An 18,234-nucleotide genomic window follows, 5' to 3' on the forward strand; every position below is an offset into this window, starting at 1 on the left:
CTCTATGTATATAAACTACTACCCTCCCCCGCCCTTAAATAAATATAAATTTTTCTTCCAAAATGAACATATTGGGATGGGTGTTTTTGATATAGAGACAGTAATAATAGTTCATTCATATCAGGCTTAAACTTACTAAAGAGAAGACGTAGATTTTCAAGTATGGTAATTCTAAGCTTGTTTATTTGATGGAAAGAAACAAGGCAATTACACTGAAGAACCTTTCTACAAAATATGATGTTTTAAACACAAATAATACTCTATAGAGTTAGAGAAAAAAGTTTGGGAAACCCTGTTATAGTGGGAAACACTATGTTTTCGATAATTTTGTCTAAGAATTTCCCTTGCCATTGTTCAGTATCATCACTCATGGAGGATTGATTCCCTCTGTGTTACCTCACAAAAACAAAAATACCCTATGTATTTTTGTCAGCTGTCGATTCTCTCGTCTTGCTTGATCCGTCATGGCTATTTCATAATTTATTTTTTTGATAAATAAACTAAATAATGAGTTTTTTATACTTATGTTCCTTTTCCAAAAAGACAGGAATACAATTTTTTGTTGATCCTTCGTCGTTTATATAATATATATATTGTCCATTTTATTACTTATACGAATAAATTTTGGCTACCATACAGAAATACAAATGTATAGCTTCACTTGTCATCAAGATTTATTGGAAATTTATCCATTTTATATAGTAAAAATATCAACTTAACCCCCAAGATGGCGTCTCCTTCAATTATAATTCAATTTATGGCGTAATAAAATGTTTTATGCAAATCCATACTTAATATACTTTTTTTAATATGCCGCGCAAGCTCGATTATATAAAGTGTTTTCACTGACATGATAAACACTGATATTTGAATTAGATCAAAGTAACATGTAATAAAAATCCCTAAAAAAGGTAAGATTTGTACATATATTTTTTTGATCGATTAGGGACGTGAAAAGAGGGATAGCTAGAGAAAATATCGTATTATTATCCCTTGTAATAGTTAATTTTTACATACAACCCGGAAATAAGATTGTATACCGATCTTATAACATATTTTTAATACATTTAGGGTGATATATATGATAAAACTGGGCAATAGGGTGATAAAAAATTTATATAGAGTAAGTTTTCAGTCGTTTTATTTGATGATCCCATTTTGACGTCCAATATTTCACTATTCTTCTTGCTATTAATAAAAGTGGGTTTTCATTGTTATAAAAGTTGTCCTAAAATGGACAACATCAAAATTGTGACGTCACCCGAAAATGTTCCCTTACTAATTTTTATATCAAGTATCTAGGCAGTCCTAAGATACTCTCGAAAATGACTTCACGGAATCCAAATGAATTTACTAGAGGTAGTACCCAGCAATAGCTGGATACATAAGGCGTCGACAAACATACAAATCTTACGTTAAAACCTCCCAATAAATCATGGGGGTTACTCTCCGTTTTTCATGAGTAAACTCATACGTAGCTACTCAATAGATATGGGATTTGTGTAAAAGCGCGAGAAGAAAGCGGAAGCGAGACATAAGGCACTACTCAATGAAGACTCTTGTTAATACTTGTAAACATACTTTTCCAATCCATTGAACAAAGATAAACGTATAAATGCGTTTGTAGATGTCCCTCACTTACTGATGTTACTGAAAAATCATTTTATTGATCAGGGCTTTCAATTAGAGGATGTAACTCTTATTTAATCGAGACAATTAGAAAACTATTCGATAGTGATAATGAAAAGCTTCGAATATGTCATAAATTAAGTTATGATCATTCAAATGTATTTGGAAATGCTAGACAACGAGTTCGGTCACCCGCCAAACTATTTAGTCATACAACAGCTAGTGTCATTCAATTTTTAAATGAGTTGGGTCAGTCTAAACAGAGCTTTCCCGATTTTATCGAACTTGTAGATAAATAGTTTGATGTCATGACCAGTTCGCAACCTATAATAAATAAAAGTTTTAGATATTGTTATGGGGTTAATTGGAGGAGCAAAGGGGAATTCCTTTTTCAATGATAAATGTGGTAGGAAAAAGGAAACAAATTAAAAGGAATCACAATAATGAAATTATCCTATCCAAGTCATCTATCTTAAAACCTTACCAAAAAGGCAAAATTATATTTCAACCAATTCGATGATGGCGTTTTTCAAGATTTAAGAAATGAAATTTATCTTCCTTATGTATTGACGTCTCGCCTAAATCTGGATTGCCTTGAAAACATATATTTTTTCAGAATTAGATATATTGATCGAACTAACTCATCCTAATGTTGTAGAATCAATAGATCGATTTTGTATTATTGTAATCAGTAGCTCTGAAGGGATAATTGTTGAAAATGCTAATGTTAATTTTCATAATGATGACAACTCTCATTCATGATTCAACAAGTCACAGGGAGTATATTGGATGTAAAAGATTCAAGAGAAAATCATGAATCTATAACAGAGTAAACGTAAATCGTTAACATTGACGATTTTTTTTTTTTTTTTTTTTTTGAAGAGCAAAAAGAACGAACACAAGGACCCAGAATTTGGTAGTGAAGATGAAATTAGAAACTACTATGAAGGAGATTTTGCAAGTATTCCCAAAAAAATTAACTGTCAGGAAGAGGGATTTATATACGTTGTACGCTATGTGGCCAAAAATCTCCTCTCCAAATTCATAACATTAAGAATCCCTAACTCATATCTTAATGTTCCGCCTAGTCCATGGCTACAAACTCTATCAAGAAGGAGATTAATTCAACTATCTACAGAATTTATAAACTTTTCAAAGAAAATGGCAGACGAATTTAATCAATTTCACGGCAACTATGTAGATACTATACCATTTGTTATGCATAGACTGATAAAAAATATTCATAGTGAATCAACCTCGTGAAGTTATCAAAAAATTAATACGTACTCGAACATTTATTCGACTAAAAATATATTAATAAATTATATAAGAGTTTTATAAAAAATAAATTAGCTAGGAAAGTAAGAAAGATTACTCATTTTGTCTGTTAACTTTTAAAGTAGTTAAATATCAATTTTTTATCCTACAATAATTTATTTTTATTGCAAGTATTGAAGTAATTTATGTATTTTTTATGTTTTCAAAATATGGATAGTTTTCCTCTATAATATTTTATTTTTAAGGTATATTTCGTTATAAAAACTGAAAACATTTTAGTCTTAATTCTTAAGATTAATTACTTCATAATTATGCGTGAATTCAATCAATGAATTTAATAGTATATCGACTATGACGTCATACTCCATCGACGAAGGGGAAAAAAGGAAGGTCGTGGTGGAAGACACACATTAGTCCCAATAATCGTAATTAACATAACTTCTATTTCTAGTTACCTGGCGATATAGGAATCAGGAAGTACAATATATACAATACCACAGATGTCGTCTTTTCATACATTCATAAATGATGTATTATCCACTTGTTGTCTCTTGAGGTTCTAGGATGCTACGCCCTGGGAAGTTTCGCCCTCATGCATATATTATAGCCTAAATATATCTTCTATATTGATATAAATTAAGATTTAAAATTATTCAACGCCCCTCCCCCCCTCCCCCAATTGAAGTCACTTGTAATGCATTTTTGCATTCAGTAGTTTAAAATGAGTGCATTTAATTCAGTTTTAATATACTTTAAAATAGATCATATCTAACGGTTCGAATTCATTATACTAAGAAACAACAATGATTTCATATTAATTACTCAAATACCATAATTTCATAATTAATTACAAAGGACTTCAAGTTGAAGCAAAGGAAGACCTAAAATTATATATGGAATATACATTTATGTTATAACTTATAATATATGTATGAGGGCGAACCTTGTGCAAGATGAAACTTCCCAGGTCTAACTTTCTAGGGCAGAACTTCCCAGGGCGTAACTTACGGTTACAGTCTCTTGAGTTGAATGAAAGTTACTCTTTAAATACTTTTTCACGTTTCATAAACAAATACATAGATAGTTTATTTTTTACTCGCTAGATGGCTCTTATGTTGAGTCAATATTACTTTTTTAAAGACTTTTCCACAATAATTCGCAAGATTTTTTTCGCAAAAGAACGGGTGTTTCTCTCAATTCAGACAAATTTTATAAACTCACTGAATACTCAAATTGTATGTTTTCGTCACATAATGCAATGCCTTAATTCCCTTAATGAAATATTCTTTTATATCAAAGGAAGCGAGAGTTGATGAGTTAATATATATGTACACAGGAATAACCCTATGAAATTTTAATTCTTATATTTAAATATCTGAGATTTATATGTTAACCATTAAACATTAGTATACGTTATAATAAATTATTAAAACTAATCATCAATTAATTTAATTATATAATAGGCAAATATAACCAATTTGGCATTCCTGAAAGACATTATTACCTGCCTAAACGACAAATAAAGCAACGTACACTTCACGAGTTTATATAATTATTAGGATATGAATTAATAAGATATAATGGACGAATGGTCATCCCATTTAAAGTCCCAAGTAGAGTCAGGCATTTTAGTTCACAAGTCTATGGCCTAAACATTTATCTTCGAGTCCCATTTTAGGCCCTTTGAGTTTTACAAGTCCAGTTAAAAGATAAAATGAAGAGGAAAGTTATTCATCTTAGTTATCATTCTGCTACCTTAGGATAATGAATGAAGTACCTAAATGAATTACAATCTGGGTTGAAACAAATAAAAGGAAAAGCTTCTAGTCGTTCAGACCTAAGGAAACAAGTCTTGCGATGGTGACATGTAGTGTTGTGTGAGTCCTTATTTATTCGGTCCAGTAGAGTCTCAAGAGGCATGACCAGTCCTTCGGACTATCAGTACTAGAACTGATAAAAGAGAAGAAATAAAGTTGATTTATCTCATCAAGGACCAATTTTAAAAGTTTTTAGGCATGAACTGGACTGCAGTCTTCAATCCTAAATAAAGATCGATACAACACTAGTCACATGTCGACACTTTCTCACAAAGGACATACCTCTGTGTTCCATGTTTAGTTTACCAGCTTAGATTTGTCAATGCCTCCTGCCTCACACACTTTTAAAAATAACAATAACAGTATATGGTTGCATACTTCAAAGACCACTTCCATGATCAATTAGAAAGAAATAAAAACATTAGTGACATACATCAATTTGTGACATGTTTTATTAAACTGGCTCCCCCCCTTATGAATTAATTCCGGCGCCTTTTGATGGGATCTCACAATAAAATGCTAAGATCTATTAGCTAGTGAAAATTGGGAGACTAGAGCCATCCATATTAGTTGTCACCATTGATTTAGTTCCATATCATGATTGATGAGTTCAATTAAAAATATAAACAAAATAAGATTGAAGTAAACATATTTTACATTAATAAAATTTAATAAATGATTATGATGATATCCTCCTAATATCCAACTCTGTTGTGAAATAGTCATTTTTTTTTTTTTGCAATTGTAGTTTACTTAAGAATGACCAATTTACAGCATTGTATCCATAATCCCCAGTATAAGTCCTACGTTTTCAGTTGAAACAATCTGATACAAATTTGCAATATAATTATGTTTGCTGTGCTTTATTACATATAGTTTATTCTGTTTGTATACAGAATAGAATTTATCAATATTATTATAAAAATGAAAACATTTATTATTGATTAATAACAAAATAATGGTTTGTAAATATTTGAGTTTATCACAATTAGAATTTTCATACATTGTTTTTTTAAGTACAACAACATTATATATAAAAACAAAGAGGTGTTTTTTTTTTGTTTGTTTTTGATATATTAAGGATATATGTTTTTTGAATAAATTTTACAAGAATATTTCGTAAGAAATTATGAATCAGTTAACTAGACATAAACAATAAATAGGATATAAGCCTTATTATTACTGTTAATTTGTGGTGAGTACTGGGGCTTAACTGAATCTTTAAAAGGGCAATATTCACATTAAATATATACCAAAATATTCAAAGCATGTATGTATATAGGTAAATATGAAAAAATAACAGATTATAAATTTTTATGCCTAAGATAATATTCATCTCTATCCAAACAGAACTTAACTCTACCAGACACATCAGGAATTGCTTTATCAATCAAAACTTTTATTGCTAAAAATATATGTTCGAACACCACGAAGATTAGAATATACTCTTTTGTACCAGCGAAGTATTGAACATCAGGATCCATTGAAAGCAGTGCTAAATTTGTCATGATGGAAATAATTACCGTCAAATTAAAGGCATCATACCAAGCTCCAAGATCCCGATTAGCTCTTGGAGTAGGTTTCCTTGCAATTCTACAAAGTTTGAAGGAATTTACTTTCAATTCTAATAAATTGTTGCCTAACGCTAATATTGCAGCTAATGGACATAGGGAACTGAAAAGGATGAAGTGTTAAATAGTAATAATTAACTATTTTTAGTGAATGGTATATTTACCTAAAGAAGAATACATGACCAAACTGTAACCATAATTCCATTAAATCGTCATAGGTAGATTCATATGGATCTTTTTGAAAGTCCAAATCAACGAATCCCAACTCTTCAGGCAAAAGAGAACAGAGCTCAGTACCATCATGAAGACATTTATCTTCCTTCTTTGTACTGATTCGATTCATCACTTTTTTGGATGAGGGAAGCTTTAGACATATTGGTAAAACTGTTTCCAATGTCTACGAATATAGCAATATTATAAATCGTTTCTCCATGTAATAATTAATCGAAAGTAATTATACCTGAGTAAAAATTTGTGAGGTCAAAAGCATTGAAAAAACCTGTTTTTTTAACACTTTCAGATCCCCAAGAACAAAAGTAATATAGAATAAACTGAGGAAAGTATTCACAGATTCAAAAATGACTAATTTATAAACCACCTAAAAATAAAAAAGATGTTAAAATCAAATAAATATCAATACATTCGTGCAGTACCCATTTTTCAAATTGTTCCTGAGTGCGATGATTCTCCCATTCTGTCATATAATGAGCCATGTGCAAATAATAACGGTTAAAAATCATTATCAAAACAGAATAAAGGATTGTTGGAACATTGTTGATTATAAAGGCTGAAATATTAAAGACCAATACAGTATGATATAGTTGACACCAAATATATGCACTCACCATACTCGGAATCGTGGAACCAAATTTCAAATAGTTCATCCGCTTTAAACGATATTAACATAAAAATAAAAGCAAGTAAAAGACAAATTGAAGTTAACGGTATAGAAACGAACATCAATTTTTTAAAGGTTTTGTAGGATGAATAATAAATTTCCATCTCTCCAGATATTGGATTTTCTTTCAATACACCACGATACTCTGGTCTAGGTTTTTTATGCCTAAGTTTACCACTTGATGCCCAGTCATATGCATGATCATTACTTCTTCTTTTCCAAATCTCCAAAAAACATGAAACTGTGACAAGGTTCAACACCGCAAAGATAATATTACTATATAAATAGTCAACCCCGAACAGGTAATCTAATATAAATTGTAATACTCCTAAGAAGGATGTTGTTGAGAGAAAAATTGTATAAAATGACAGAAAAGAAAAATAAAGAGCCACATTTTCCCCAAAATAGTTCCGAATTGCATTCAGAGGGGGTTTGAATGTTTTCCACGAGCTGTAAAGTTCATTAAGTAATTCTTCGTTGTGAGTTGGAAAGGATTCAATTAAATTGGCTTCTCTATAAGCAGCTAAAACTGGATAATTTTTGATTGGTAAACTTCGATTCTGACCGGGGAGAACCGTCAAAGATTTGTCAAAATGGACCGACTCCATAGCATATGAAATACAACGCTGAACATCTGATAATGTCAGAGGTCCTATGATACCTTTGGTACAATGTTCTGAATTATCATAATTGCCAAACCGCTCAAAATCTTTCATAATTCCCGTAGCATCTTTTTTCTTCAACTTCAAATCAGATTCAGCAATTGACCAAACTTTTTCATCAGAGGCTGTTATGTGAAGAATCAAACCTCCATTTTTGTGCTTGGTTCGATAGAGCTCAAGTCCAGCATCATCTCTAAGAGTTTTAACAATGAACTCGGCTGCCTCCTGAGTACAACTTTCATGAAGTCGCAGTATATAGAATATCCTATGATCACCCATTTTTAAGATGACTTAATGTGAACACCCCAAACAGTATCACAGATTGAATGCAATAAACTGGAAGCTTCCGCTAAAGATATCAAATCAAGATAAACGTATTAAACAATGAAATATGATTCATACCAGGCGATTGATGAATGATACTATGAACGGGTGTGTCCCACTTGTTCTCTAAGTCAGACAAGTCAGGAGGATGATTCCCGTAGGCTACAACAATAATTCCTAGTTGATTATTTGTGGAAGAGCGGATTCTTTCGATTTGAGCTTCTACTTCACGTAGACCAGACTCACCAGAATAAAGTAATAGAGCAGCGTGGGCACCTCCTTTTATTGAGGGCTCAATATGTGCATACCTCTGCAAGCCAGAAAACAAGAAAATCAGTTATACTAATATTAATAAACGAAGAGCTCCACCTTTGTAGCAGAGTCTCCAGAGTCCCAAAAGCTCAATTTAAAGGAACGAACTTTTCCATCAACAGTAGTTTGAGCAGCCCAAAATATGTTAGTGACTCTAACACCAGGGACTTCACCTCCGGGTCCAATTATAACTCTTTGACGCCCCGTCAAAAATCCAAGGAAACTGGATTTGTCAGCTCCTTTACTCAGCAAAGAGATTTTAAAAGCAATGTGTTCCACACTACCTAAATTCGGTCGTTCCAAGAGCCCTTTAAAGAATACAAAATTAATTACTAATGACGTATAAGGAGGAATTCATTCTAATTAGTCATTACCATAAATTCCAGGAAATCCAGTTCGTGGATCAGTCAATTGAGAAAACACAGCTTGACCCTCAGAAGACTGCGGCCAGTCATAGGAAGTCCACAAATTTTTTGGCATACAAAAAAAGGGGGGTTAGAGTCTTATTAAAGGTTTATATAATTCGATCAAGACTCAAGCAGTCGTCGTTACTCTATTCGATATTCATACATAAATTAAATTGTTACAACAATTAATACGTGTTAGTAAGAATAAATAATTATTATACATTGGATGTGTTCGGGCTTACGTCATGAGCTATATCTCAAACGTCTCACTCAACTTCCATAGCTAAACACATAGCCAGCTCTCCAAAAAATATTAACAATTAATCAAGAAAGGTATTTCAACTCTACCGGATTGAATAATTAAAATGTATAATATCAATATAGAAAATAATAGACATAAGCTAAGTTTACTCAAGGAATACTAAACAAGTTTTAGCATTCCTTGGTCTACTGTATTAATGTAGCTATGCATTTTCATAATATTTGGGTAAAACAAGTTCGTTTAAAAAGTTTATCAGTAAAATTGTTCAATAAATAAACAAATGAAGTTTCAAATATTTTTTTTTTTAAATTGGTCGTAATACCAACAAATGATATACAATTATTTCTATTTATATAATGTACTACTTGACTATAATTCCTAATTATAAAGTACTACTGAATGTCTTCGAAGCAGATGTTAAAAGAAACAAAATATTTAGTTAAGTATGCAAGGCATCAAAATGTAAAAATAGCCAGAAATTTAGCTATTTTTGGCATTGAATCCTTTAAAAAGTTCAATTTGTTTATTACACATTTCTCATCCGATATGAAAACTAAAATTTATTTGGCGAGGTAGCAGTCGTTCCTATAGTTTCTCGACTAGTCCACGGTCCAGTTTTTTGGCCTTTCTGTTTTGCTGGGCGAGAATCAAATCGGCTATACTTTGGCTTTTGATCTCCATTTCGACAATGAAGAACCTATTTTAGTGAATTGTAGCTCATTTGAATGCTAATAATCACCGACTTATTGTGTTAAAAAGTCTTGAAACATAGTTCACAAATGAGGCCTCCCTGACACTATCAATGTGGAAGATGCGATTTGCTGTCGTACAGTGCATATGTTACTTATGATTGGAACGCGGAACGGAAATAATTGCTAAACATGTGTTTTTTTTTTAAAAAACAACTTATAATTAGTTCGTATGGCAAATTTTTAGTAATTGATTTAGTATTTGGCGATCCTAGGTCTTCGCAAGATTATTATTCCATATAGTGACAAGCATTTTAGTAATTTAGAAGAGGAATTGTACTGATAATTATTATTTGAATTAAACTTACAGCATAACCTTATGCACAAACGATCTGAAGTTGACGCTTATTATTTGAAGGGTAAATTTACCAGTTTCAATAATAGTTCAATAGTTTTTTTTGTTTTGTTTTTTTAATTTACTTCAAAAACCCTTTAAAATATTTCTACATTGAATTTGAAATTTATACATTCTGTCAATCCCATCATTTTTTGCTCAAAAACTATTTCTGGAATTTCAAATATTATTCCAAAATGAAAAAGTTGCTTAGAATATCATATGATGTTGAAATAGGATTACAACTAGGATAAATATTATAGCTTTGTAATTATTCGAAGTCCGGGTGAGTTTGCCAACCGGAGTTTAAATCATTCGACTAGTGAACTTAAATGAATTGTTCAATTATAAAGCTATAATATTTGACGTAGTTAATTGTCATCTTATATCAACATCACGTGGTATTTTAAGCAACTCTTCCATTTCGGGATAATATTTGAAATCCTTAAAAATTGTTTTTCAACAAAGAATGATAAATTGACTTATAGTATAGAATATATATATATATGATAATGGGCTTTCAAAAGTAAATTAAATAAAAAAATATCAAACTAATTATTTAAAATGATGAATTTGCCCTTCAAAAATAAAGTGTCATCTTCAGATTGTGTTTGTACAAGATTATGTAGTAAATTTAATCAAAATAATGTGAAGTATTTTATCGATGATTTCTTATACCATGCAAAGGAACATAAGATCCTGGCTATCACGCAATCTGTTCTGGTGATAAACATCAATTTTTAAGACAAATTCCTGTTGGTAAACTCATATGATCTTTTGTAATAGTTTGTCGTTGTTGTAGTTTTTAACAACATCACTTATGTGCTTATATGTTAGTTACCTGAAAGAAAGGGATAGAACACTTCATAGAAACAGCATCAATTACTCGTATCCTTAAATTCATGAGTTTGGAAGGATCAAAATAATCAAGTTTTAAATGATTGCATTTAATTGAGTGGAAGTTAGTTAAGTAGCATGTATTTACGCACGGAGTTGAATGAATTTGGATTTACAATAAGTTTTATTCAAATAATATATAATGTTGAATGAATGAGTTGTCCAACATTAAATAAATTAAATCGTTAAGGCTATTAAAGAATAGCATTTCATCGAAGGAATTAACCATTTCGATTCCTGAAAATTATTTATGTGAAGAAGCTCTATTAACAGAAGAAAGTAAATAATATCTATAAAGAAATATAGCTACTCTGATCAATTTTGAGAAAAAGATTTATTTAAGGACTTATAGAGCACTTTTCAAGCCTTCTACCTGCATCAATCTTGTCTACCTCATACTCTCCTTCAACCTTAAATCTGTTTCTTACCTAGAGTCCTCTATCAACCTTAAATCTGTTTCTTACCTCAAGCCCCTCTACTATTTTGAATCTGTTTCGTACCTCAAGCCTTCCTATATTTAATCAGCTTCCTTATTGCTTAACAAAATGATGGGGACATCTTCTAGCAAAAATACTTTGAAGAGGTGATTATAAATTTCCTTTTCACATTTATTACAGATATAATTTATTTTTAAAACTACATACATAAGTACGCTATTATTATATAAAACAAAATTAATAATAATTTTCAGTGATGAAATGAAAATAGCACGGGCACAATACTGTCTAATATAATATTAATATTATCAATCATCATTCAATCCTTTGATCCTCTCTCCCTTTCTTAATTATCTATTAAGATCCATTATATATAGTACATCCTTTAAAAAAAACACTTAACTTTAACGGATAAAATGTTCGATCTAAACTTTACTTTTTGTATTTTTTTTGGTGATTGACTTGTAGAAAAATGTTAAAGGTAATATCTGAATCGCTCTCCGATTGAAACACTTACTCTTACATTTTTTTTAATCAATAACATTTTTATTTCAGTTCAAAAATGTTGCCTTGACGGAAGATATATTAATTGTAGCACTTGTCTTCCCATAGATTTGGTGATGTTGTTGAATTAAAAATGGAGTAACATTGTACAAAGTCAATTAACGTTTTACCATTTGATTTTTAACCATAAAAATACACACGCCCCTACATGAGGTTAAGTGATTGATCTTGGTTCACTCCATATATCAGTGGGACTCATTGCTTTTATTGTTAAATTTAGATTTCTATTGGATCACATATTGAAATACCAGAAAATGATCATTACCTTCATCGTTCAAAGATTTGGAGGGCCACTTATTTGCATTTGAAAAAAAAAAAAAAAAAATGATTGATTAAGGCAAGAAATATTATCATTATTGAAAAATGTGTTTCTTCAACACAAAATCATGTAAGGATGATTTTATTCGAAATGAGTATTAAATAACATTTGTGACCCGTCAACAAAAAAACAAGCTGAGTCTGGTTTACATTTGTATTTTCATTTAAATTATCATTATTATTATTTGGATAAATTATTTAAAGACATCCCAAATTGTACTTTAAGGTCGTAAAAACTCTCGACCCGTGGTAGGAAAAACATAAACAGATCCTATTTGAAAGGTTATATCGGAAATAAACAATGTCTCATTCACACTTTATTTGATATTCATAGATATTTCAATCTGTTCCATAAATTAGAATATTAATTATATAATTGAGCAAATAAGTCATTGAAATAATAAAAAGTTATATGAATTAAAACAACAAATTACTGATTTATTTATTTTTGCATAGAGTAACTAAGTGTGAGTGGGCTCGTAATAAACAGAGAATAACACTGATAATTTTTGGGGGAGTTATCTTCTATAATATTGAAGAAAAGTTTGTATGTTTGTTGACGCTTGATTACTTTAGCAGTGCCGCAGTTATTACCACTTGTAATTAATAAGACATGGATATGTTGCAGGTTTTTTTTTTAAATTTCTACTCACCAGAATTTCACATCTCTTACAATAATAATGAATTAACTGATGGATTACTTCACAAACTATATTTTTAGTAATTTTCTCATTATTTTAATATATGTAATGATAATTTGCCAATAAATGGTTATTTTAGGTGGAGGAACGAAGAAGTCCTTAAGTTATAAAACCATAAATAAAAACTTTTTCAATTAATGGAAATTGAAATGGCATCAATTTTAACAAGTACTCGCGAGAAAAATAAGTTAGTCGACCAATTAAACTATTAGGAACATCGAAAGAATGCCAATGGCATGAAAACTTATTGGCGATGCAAAATTACATATAGCAAAGCTATATATGTATATGTATACGAAAAGGAGTTCCAAACTAAGTAATAAGAAATTGAGGCAATTGTTGATCACCAAATGGAATGAATGTTTTGTTATCATTTAATTGTCAGCACGTAAATATTAACAATATTTTTTAAATAATTTGTTACTTTATTGCCTCATTTCTATATTTTAGATTTCGTGCCAAAGTTATCTATTTATTCTATATGGTCAGTGGGCACTAAGAAGTTACGAGTACACTTCCTGTAATGATGGGTTTGATGTTCTCTAACTAACAACATATTTTGTCTTGCATAAATTTACAGAATATAATATACATTTATAAAGTTATCTATACGGAAGTTATATATCAATAATATAAAACAATCCCTCTTCCTTCATGTGTAAATAAATAAATAATTTAATTCTAAACAATACTCTTTTTATTGCGTTAGAATCGATATTTACTTTGAACTCTTGATCCAGCAACAGATACAATTGCATCACTGTCATATATAGCTATTATATTGCTCAAGTAATTCCTATTGTAATGCATCGATGTGTAATTTATTCGGTTCAATTTTTTGAATAGAGTTGATAATCGAAATAGAGTTTTCTTTTATACACCTGCATACTCTTGCATAGTGGGCTCTCATACCATATCTTGTGCAGTCGACACTTTTTGCAAACAAACTTTCCCATTCTTATGAGGAAATTGGAAACCACTGTCTACACAATCTTTCTTGGCTCTTGTTCCACGATCTTCTGCTACTTTGATTTCTATATATATTGGATCCACATGACTTTGTATTTACGTTCACACCCTCTAATACTAAATCATTTAGACTATTTTGATTATTCTTTGCCGTTTCTACTATTCTCAATTAATATAGGTATACTTGCATATTTTATTTGCATCATCAAATAATCTTAATTGTGCATTTCTATACTTCCAGACTCCGGTCAATTTGTTAAACGCCATCCTTGAATGTTCTTTCAAATAGAAGACTTATGCTTGTATCTTAGGTCTAACGATGATAAGATATACTTTTTAAGCACTGTCGAGTGCGCGATGTAATGATGGGTTTGATGTTCTCTAATTATATTTGGTCTTACGAGTAATAATGAAATTGGGAGTGAAGCTTGAAGTATTCAGGATGTATCATTGTCCATATTTGCAGTACAGCACGAATTCAAACTTATTAATGGAATTGATATTTGTCATAGAAACTATCTATAGTAGCGATTCGTACGTTATATGCATTAACGACACTAAAGGAATCTTAACAAGGAAAGAGTTTACTTAAAGTAGGAGTTGACTTTAGGAGGATTGAATACGAAGAGTTTCAATACGAAGCTTTTGGGTGGATAATATATTTTTCGTACAATATATTTTGTCTTACATAATTTTAAAGAATATAATATTCATTTATATATAGTTATTTATACGGAAATTATATACCCATAATATATAAGACGTCCGTTAGGATGATTTCTATTATAGGGGCTCACACATTACGATTGCGTCATTACATAATATGATACTCAACTTCTTCCTCGCGAAGTATAAGTATTTCAACCAAATTTAAGAATATTTCTCCCTTAGACTTAAATTGTCGAGACAGATTTTTCTTTATCTAAATTGTTTTACGTCCCCATGTAAGGAATTAACATCTACAGCCATATGAAAAAATTATTATAGTTTGCATTTAATTTACGCATATCCTATTTACAATTTGTTATATCCACCTTGTATATTGATATTCGTTACCAAAGTTTTATATTAGGACAATTAATCTCTAATACTATTTGTATCATATTTGACAACTATTTATGATTGCAATTAAATTTTCGATATTTATATATATTCTTATTCCATTACATGAAGATGAATAAGCTAAAAGAATATATCAAACTTAAACATCAAAAATTGCATGTCCTAAGTAAAAAAATTTATTAAACGATTAATCCAATATTTTAACTATTGAATATTCGATCCATTGACAAAAGTTTGTGTTTTTTTATTATTTTTTTTTCCATCTTTTAAACTCTGACATCTATCCTAAAATAATTGACCAGCTTTAGAAAATACTCTCTCAACGGTGGCTGAGGACGGCAATGTTGTATAAATTTCTTTTGAATTTTGGGAAAGGGTTTAAGAGGGCGTCCGCTTTTTATATGGAAGATTTCTTCAGCAAGGCTCGATATAACAAAGTTTTTTATATCGAAATTTATTTGGGCGGGCTTGTTTATAGGTAATATGGTTTCAGTGAGGATTTAATAATTTATATTAGAACAGAACAATACCAATGATGACTAATGATGTCATTTTATAAGAACTATTCAGATTATATTTTACATGAACATCTATTTATGATATTTTTAATTTTGTCGTCGGTTTTATCCATACTCGTCATCTAGTCAGTGTTTCGGTATTTAAGGAATTAATAAATTGAAGTGCATTTATAATGTAGTTGTAGATTATAGAGTTCTGTCAATAGAAGTTATTGAGTTATCATTAGAGGTAAAGGAACTCGTGCTCATAATTATTAGTTTAAACTTATAAGATTTAAAAATTAAAGACTTAGATATTTAGAACTGTTTTGTTGAAGGTTTTTCTCTTTTGCCAGGGAGTGAATGTCTTTCAGTTAGCGTAAAGATTGCCTTCATTTGTCATAGGAGCTTTTAGAACCTCATTTATTTTTCGTAGGCTGACCATCACGTTCTTCAGCACCATTCAAAGGGCAAATGCTCGTGAGAGCTAACTTAGGGTTCTGGAATAGAGTTGACGTTTGTGTAGCACTAGGGAGGTCTATTTTATTGTCCTTGTTTTTTTCAGAGAATCTAGCTCTTTTTTACCATTATCGTTTGATGGGACTGGAACTAACCTCAGCAACATTCTTCTCTGGAGACTCCGTTGGAGTCAAGTGGGCCAGGGATGTGTTCAAAGAGCTCACTGGAGGGAGGAGGTCTGTTTTATTATATTTGTTCTCTTTTCGTTAGTAGAGCTTAGTTTCGTGTGGATGCCTCTATATTCTGATATTAAAACATTGGGAGAGTTAGAATCATATCGATACAGTGATTCAGAATGCAAAATCTTTTAAGCTTTTGCGGACTCAGTAAGCTTGGAGAAACTTGGTTTACCAGCAGAAGGATGCGCAGGAGAAACATTGGGATGATTGGGTTGAGTTGGTAGTCTCTTCTCTGCGGGAGAATCAATTTTATTTTGCTTTCAGGAAATCCACGCTCAAAGAAACAATGGGGACTTTGGTCGATGTTCCAACTGTTCCTCATTTCTGATTTTTGAAATGAGGGATTTCTTTTTATAGTTTCAGTGTAAGACCTAACTAAGTCCAGGACTCTGCCAATTTTTGAAGGGTGCTAATAACGTGCCTTTGATAGTCGCTGATCTTAATCCAACCATGATTGTATAGCCTTCATGTATGTTTTAAAGGAAAACAGTTTGAACATTAGCTTCCAAGGCACAACATTTTTTTTTACCTCATCGGTGAAGAGTAGGGTGCCCGCTCTGCTTTAATCTCTTTCGATTTTGCTGGCCGTTTGCATAGTCTTGAGGTTTGATATACTGAAGCTAAATCTGGAATTTCTTAAAAATTGGCAAATATATAATGTTGCACATTCTTATTTTCTATCTGTGTTACCATGAAAAAAATCCTTTATTATAAGCTTACACATATCTACATGCAACTCTAAAATTTAAATAAATATCAATGACTCGGATCTCTTTGCAATGCTCTGTGGATAGCAAAAATGTTATACAAAATTAAAATTATGCTACTATGATGTCAAATATATTCATTGCCCGAAGAAACTGGGTTTTACCCAAGGGGATTTAAAAAAGTATAACAAGTTGTACATTTCTTTGTATATATTATATTCCTTGGTAGATAAGTTTGCAATATTCAACTTCTACTCCTATAAATGATTTAAATCTAATTCATACTGTCCTAGAATATAAAATGTACAACCTACTTTGTCAGGAGTCTCATTTAAAATAACAAGGTTGCATTTTCGGTGTTTGAAGGGAGAATTGGTTTCATAACAATTTTTAAGTGAGTCTATCGATGAAGCGGCAAAAATGAGAATTATGAGCAATATTTTCAAAATAGAAGACCCTTAGAAATGGTTAAATAGACATGGAACTATATTTGGAAAGCCGAAACTTCCTCATGCACTTAGAAAAAATACAAATACTGATTCAAATCAAATATTAAATCAAACAGTAGCAATATGAGGATAAAATCAACCTTGGAAAACTTATATGCTGTAAATGATGCAACACAGAGAAAAAAGAAGCACTGCAATGACTATGTGGGCATAACAAACCAGCAACAAGATCTCTGAAAACATAAACATGGTATCCAACTATAATTGATTATATCCTATATTGAAAAAAAAATAATTATGCAAATTTGTTAAACAATATATGCATTGTTTATGTTTTATTAAAATGAAAATAGTCCAAATGTGCCAGCACAAGATATTGTACAATCTTCAGCAAATTTAAAAGTTGTTCTAAATGGTAAGTATCAAGAAAAAAGAAAGGCCAATAACATTCTGTAACTTTTTGAAAAATAAAAAACGAGACAGAGTGAAGAGGATAAGAACATTTAGTAAGTTAGTTTCTGCGATCCTGCCTGCACATTTTAAAGGTTCCGAGTGAAATGTGTTCGTTCTGGTGGATTCCAAAGTGCTAGTGAGGCCATTTAAATCCACCATAAAAGTTTTCCCTAATGACATTTACGAATATCTCTAGGGCAGATTTAGGTTCTTGAATTTATTAATTATATCAATCAGCT

The 18,234-nt window shown here is 30.8% G+C and overlaps 2 protein-coding genes and 2 long non-coding RNA genes across 4 annotated transcripts; 2 read left to right on the forward strand and 2 right to left on the reverse strand.

Moving 5' to 3' along the window:
- Positions 1-5,571: 5,571 nt before the first annotated feature.
- Positions 5,572-9,161, reverse strand: Axs (Abnormal X segregation). Its single transcript, XM_040723025.2, has 8 exons — positions 8,866-9,161; positions 8,549-8,799; positions 8,258-8,489; positions 7,141-8,204; positions 6,949-7,082; positions 6,756-6,893; positions 6,460-6,692; positions 5,572-6,398 (listed from the first exon to the last, which is right to left on the reverse strand). The coding sequence occupies exons 4-8, from the start codon at positions 8,132-8,134 to the stop codon at positions 6,029-6,031; spliced, it is 1,869 nt and encodes a 622-aa protein (XP_040578959.1). The 5' UTR covers positions 8,135-8,204; positions 8,258-8,489; positions 8,549-8,799; positions 8,866-9,161; the 3' UTR covers positions 5,572-6,028.
- On the reverse strand, positions 8,137-8,971 carry LOC121127703 (ciliogenesis and planar polarity effector 2-like). The gene is made up of 4 exons (XM_040723139.1): positions 8,866-8,971; positions 8,549-8,799; positions 8,258-8,489; positions 8,137-8,204 (listed from the first exon to the last, which is right to left on the reverse strand). Exons 1-4 carry the CDS (start codon positions 8,969-8,971, stop codon positions 8,137-8,139), a joined length of 657 nt encoding a protein of 218 aa, XP_040579073.1.
- Positions 9,162-11,078: 1,917 nt separating the features above from the next.
- LOC121128637 (uncharacterized) lies at positions 11,079-12,444 on the forward strand. The gene is made up of 3 exons (XR_005868229.2): positions 11,079-11,723; positions 12,190-12,294; positions 12,362-12,444. It is a non-coding gene; the product is annotated as an uncharacterized lncRNA (long non-coding RNA).
- A 964-nt stretch (positions 12,445-13,408) lies between these two features.
- On the forward strand, positions 13,409-13,684 carry LOC139907120 (uncharacterized). Its single transcript, XR_011783448.1, has 2 exons — positions 13,409-13,548; positions 13,611-13,684. It is a non-coding gene; the product is annotated as an uncharacterized lncRNA (long non-coding RNA).
- The last annotated feature ends 4,550 nt before the right edge of the window (positions 13,685-18,234 follow it).

The sequence above is a fragment of the Lepeophtheirus salmonis genome, chromosome 13, assembly GCF_016086655.4.
Source record: "Lepeophtheirus salmonis chromosome 13, UVic_Lsal_1.4, whole genome shotgun sequence".
In the NCBI taxonomy this organism is placed as follows: domain Eukaryota; kingdom Metazoa; phylum Arthropoda; class Copepoda; order Siphonostomatoida; family Caligidae; genus Lepeophtheirus; species Lepeophtheirus salmonis.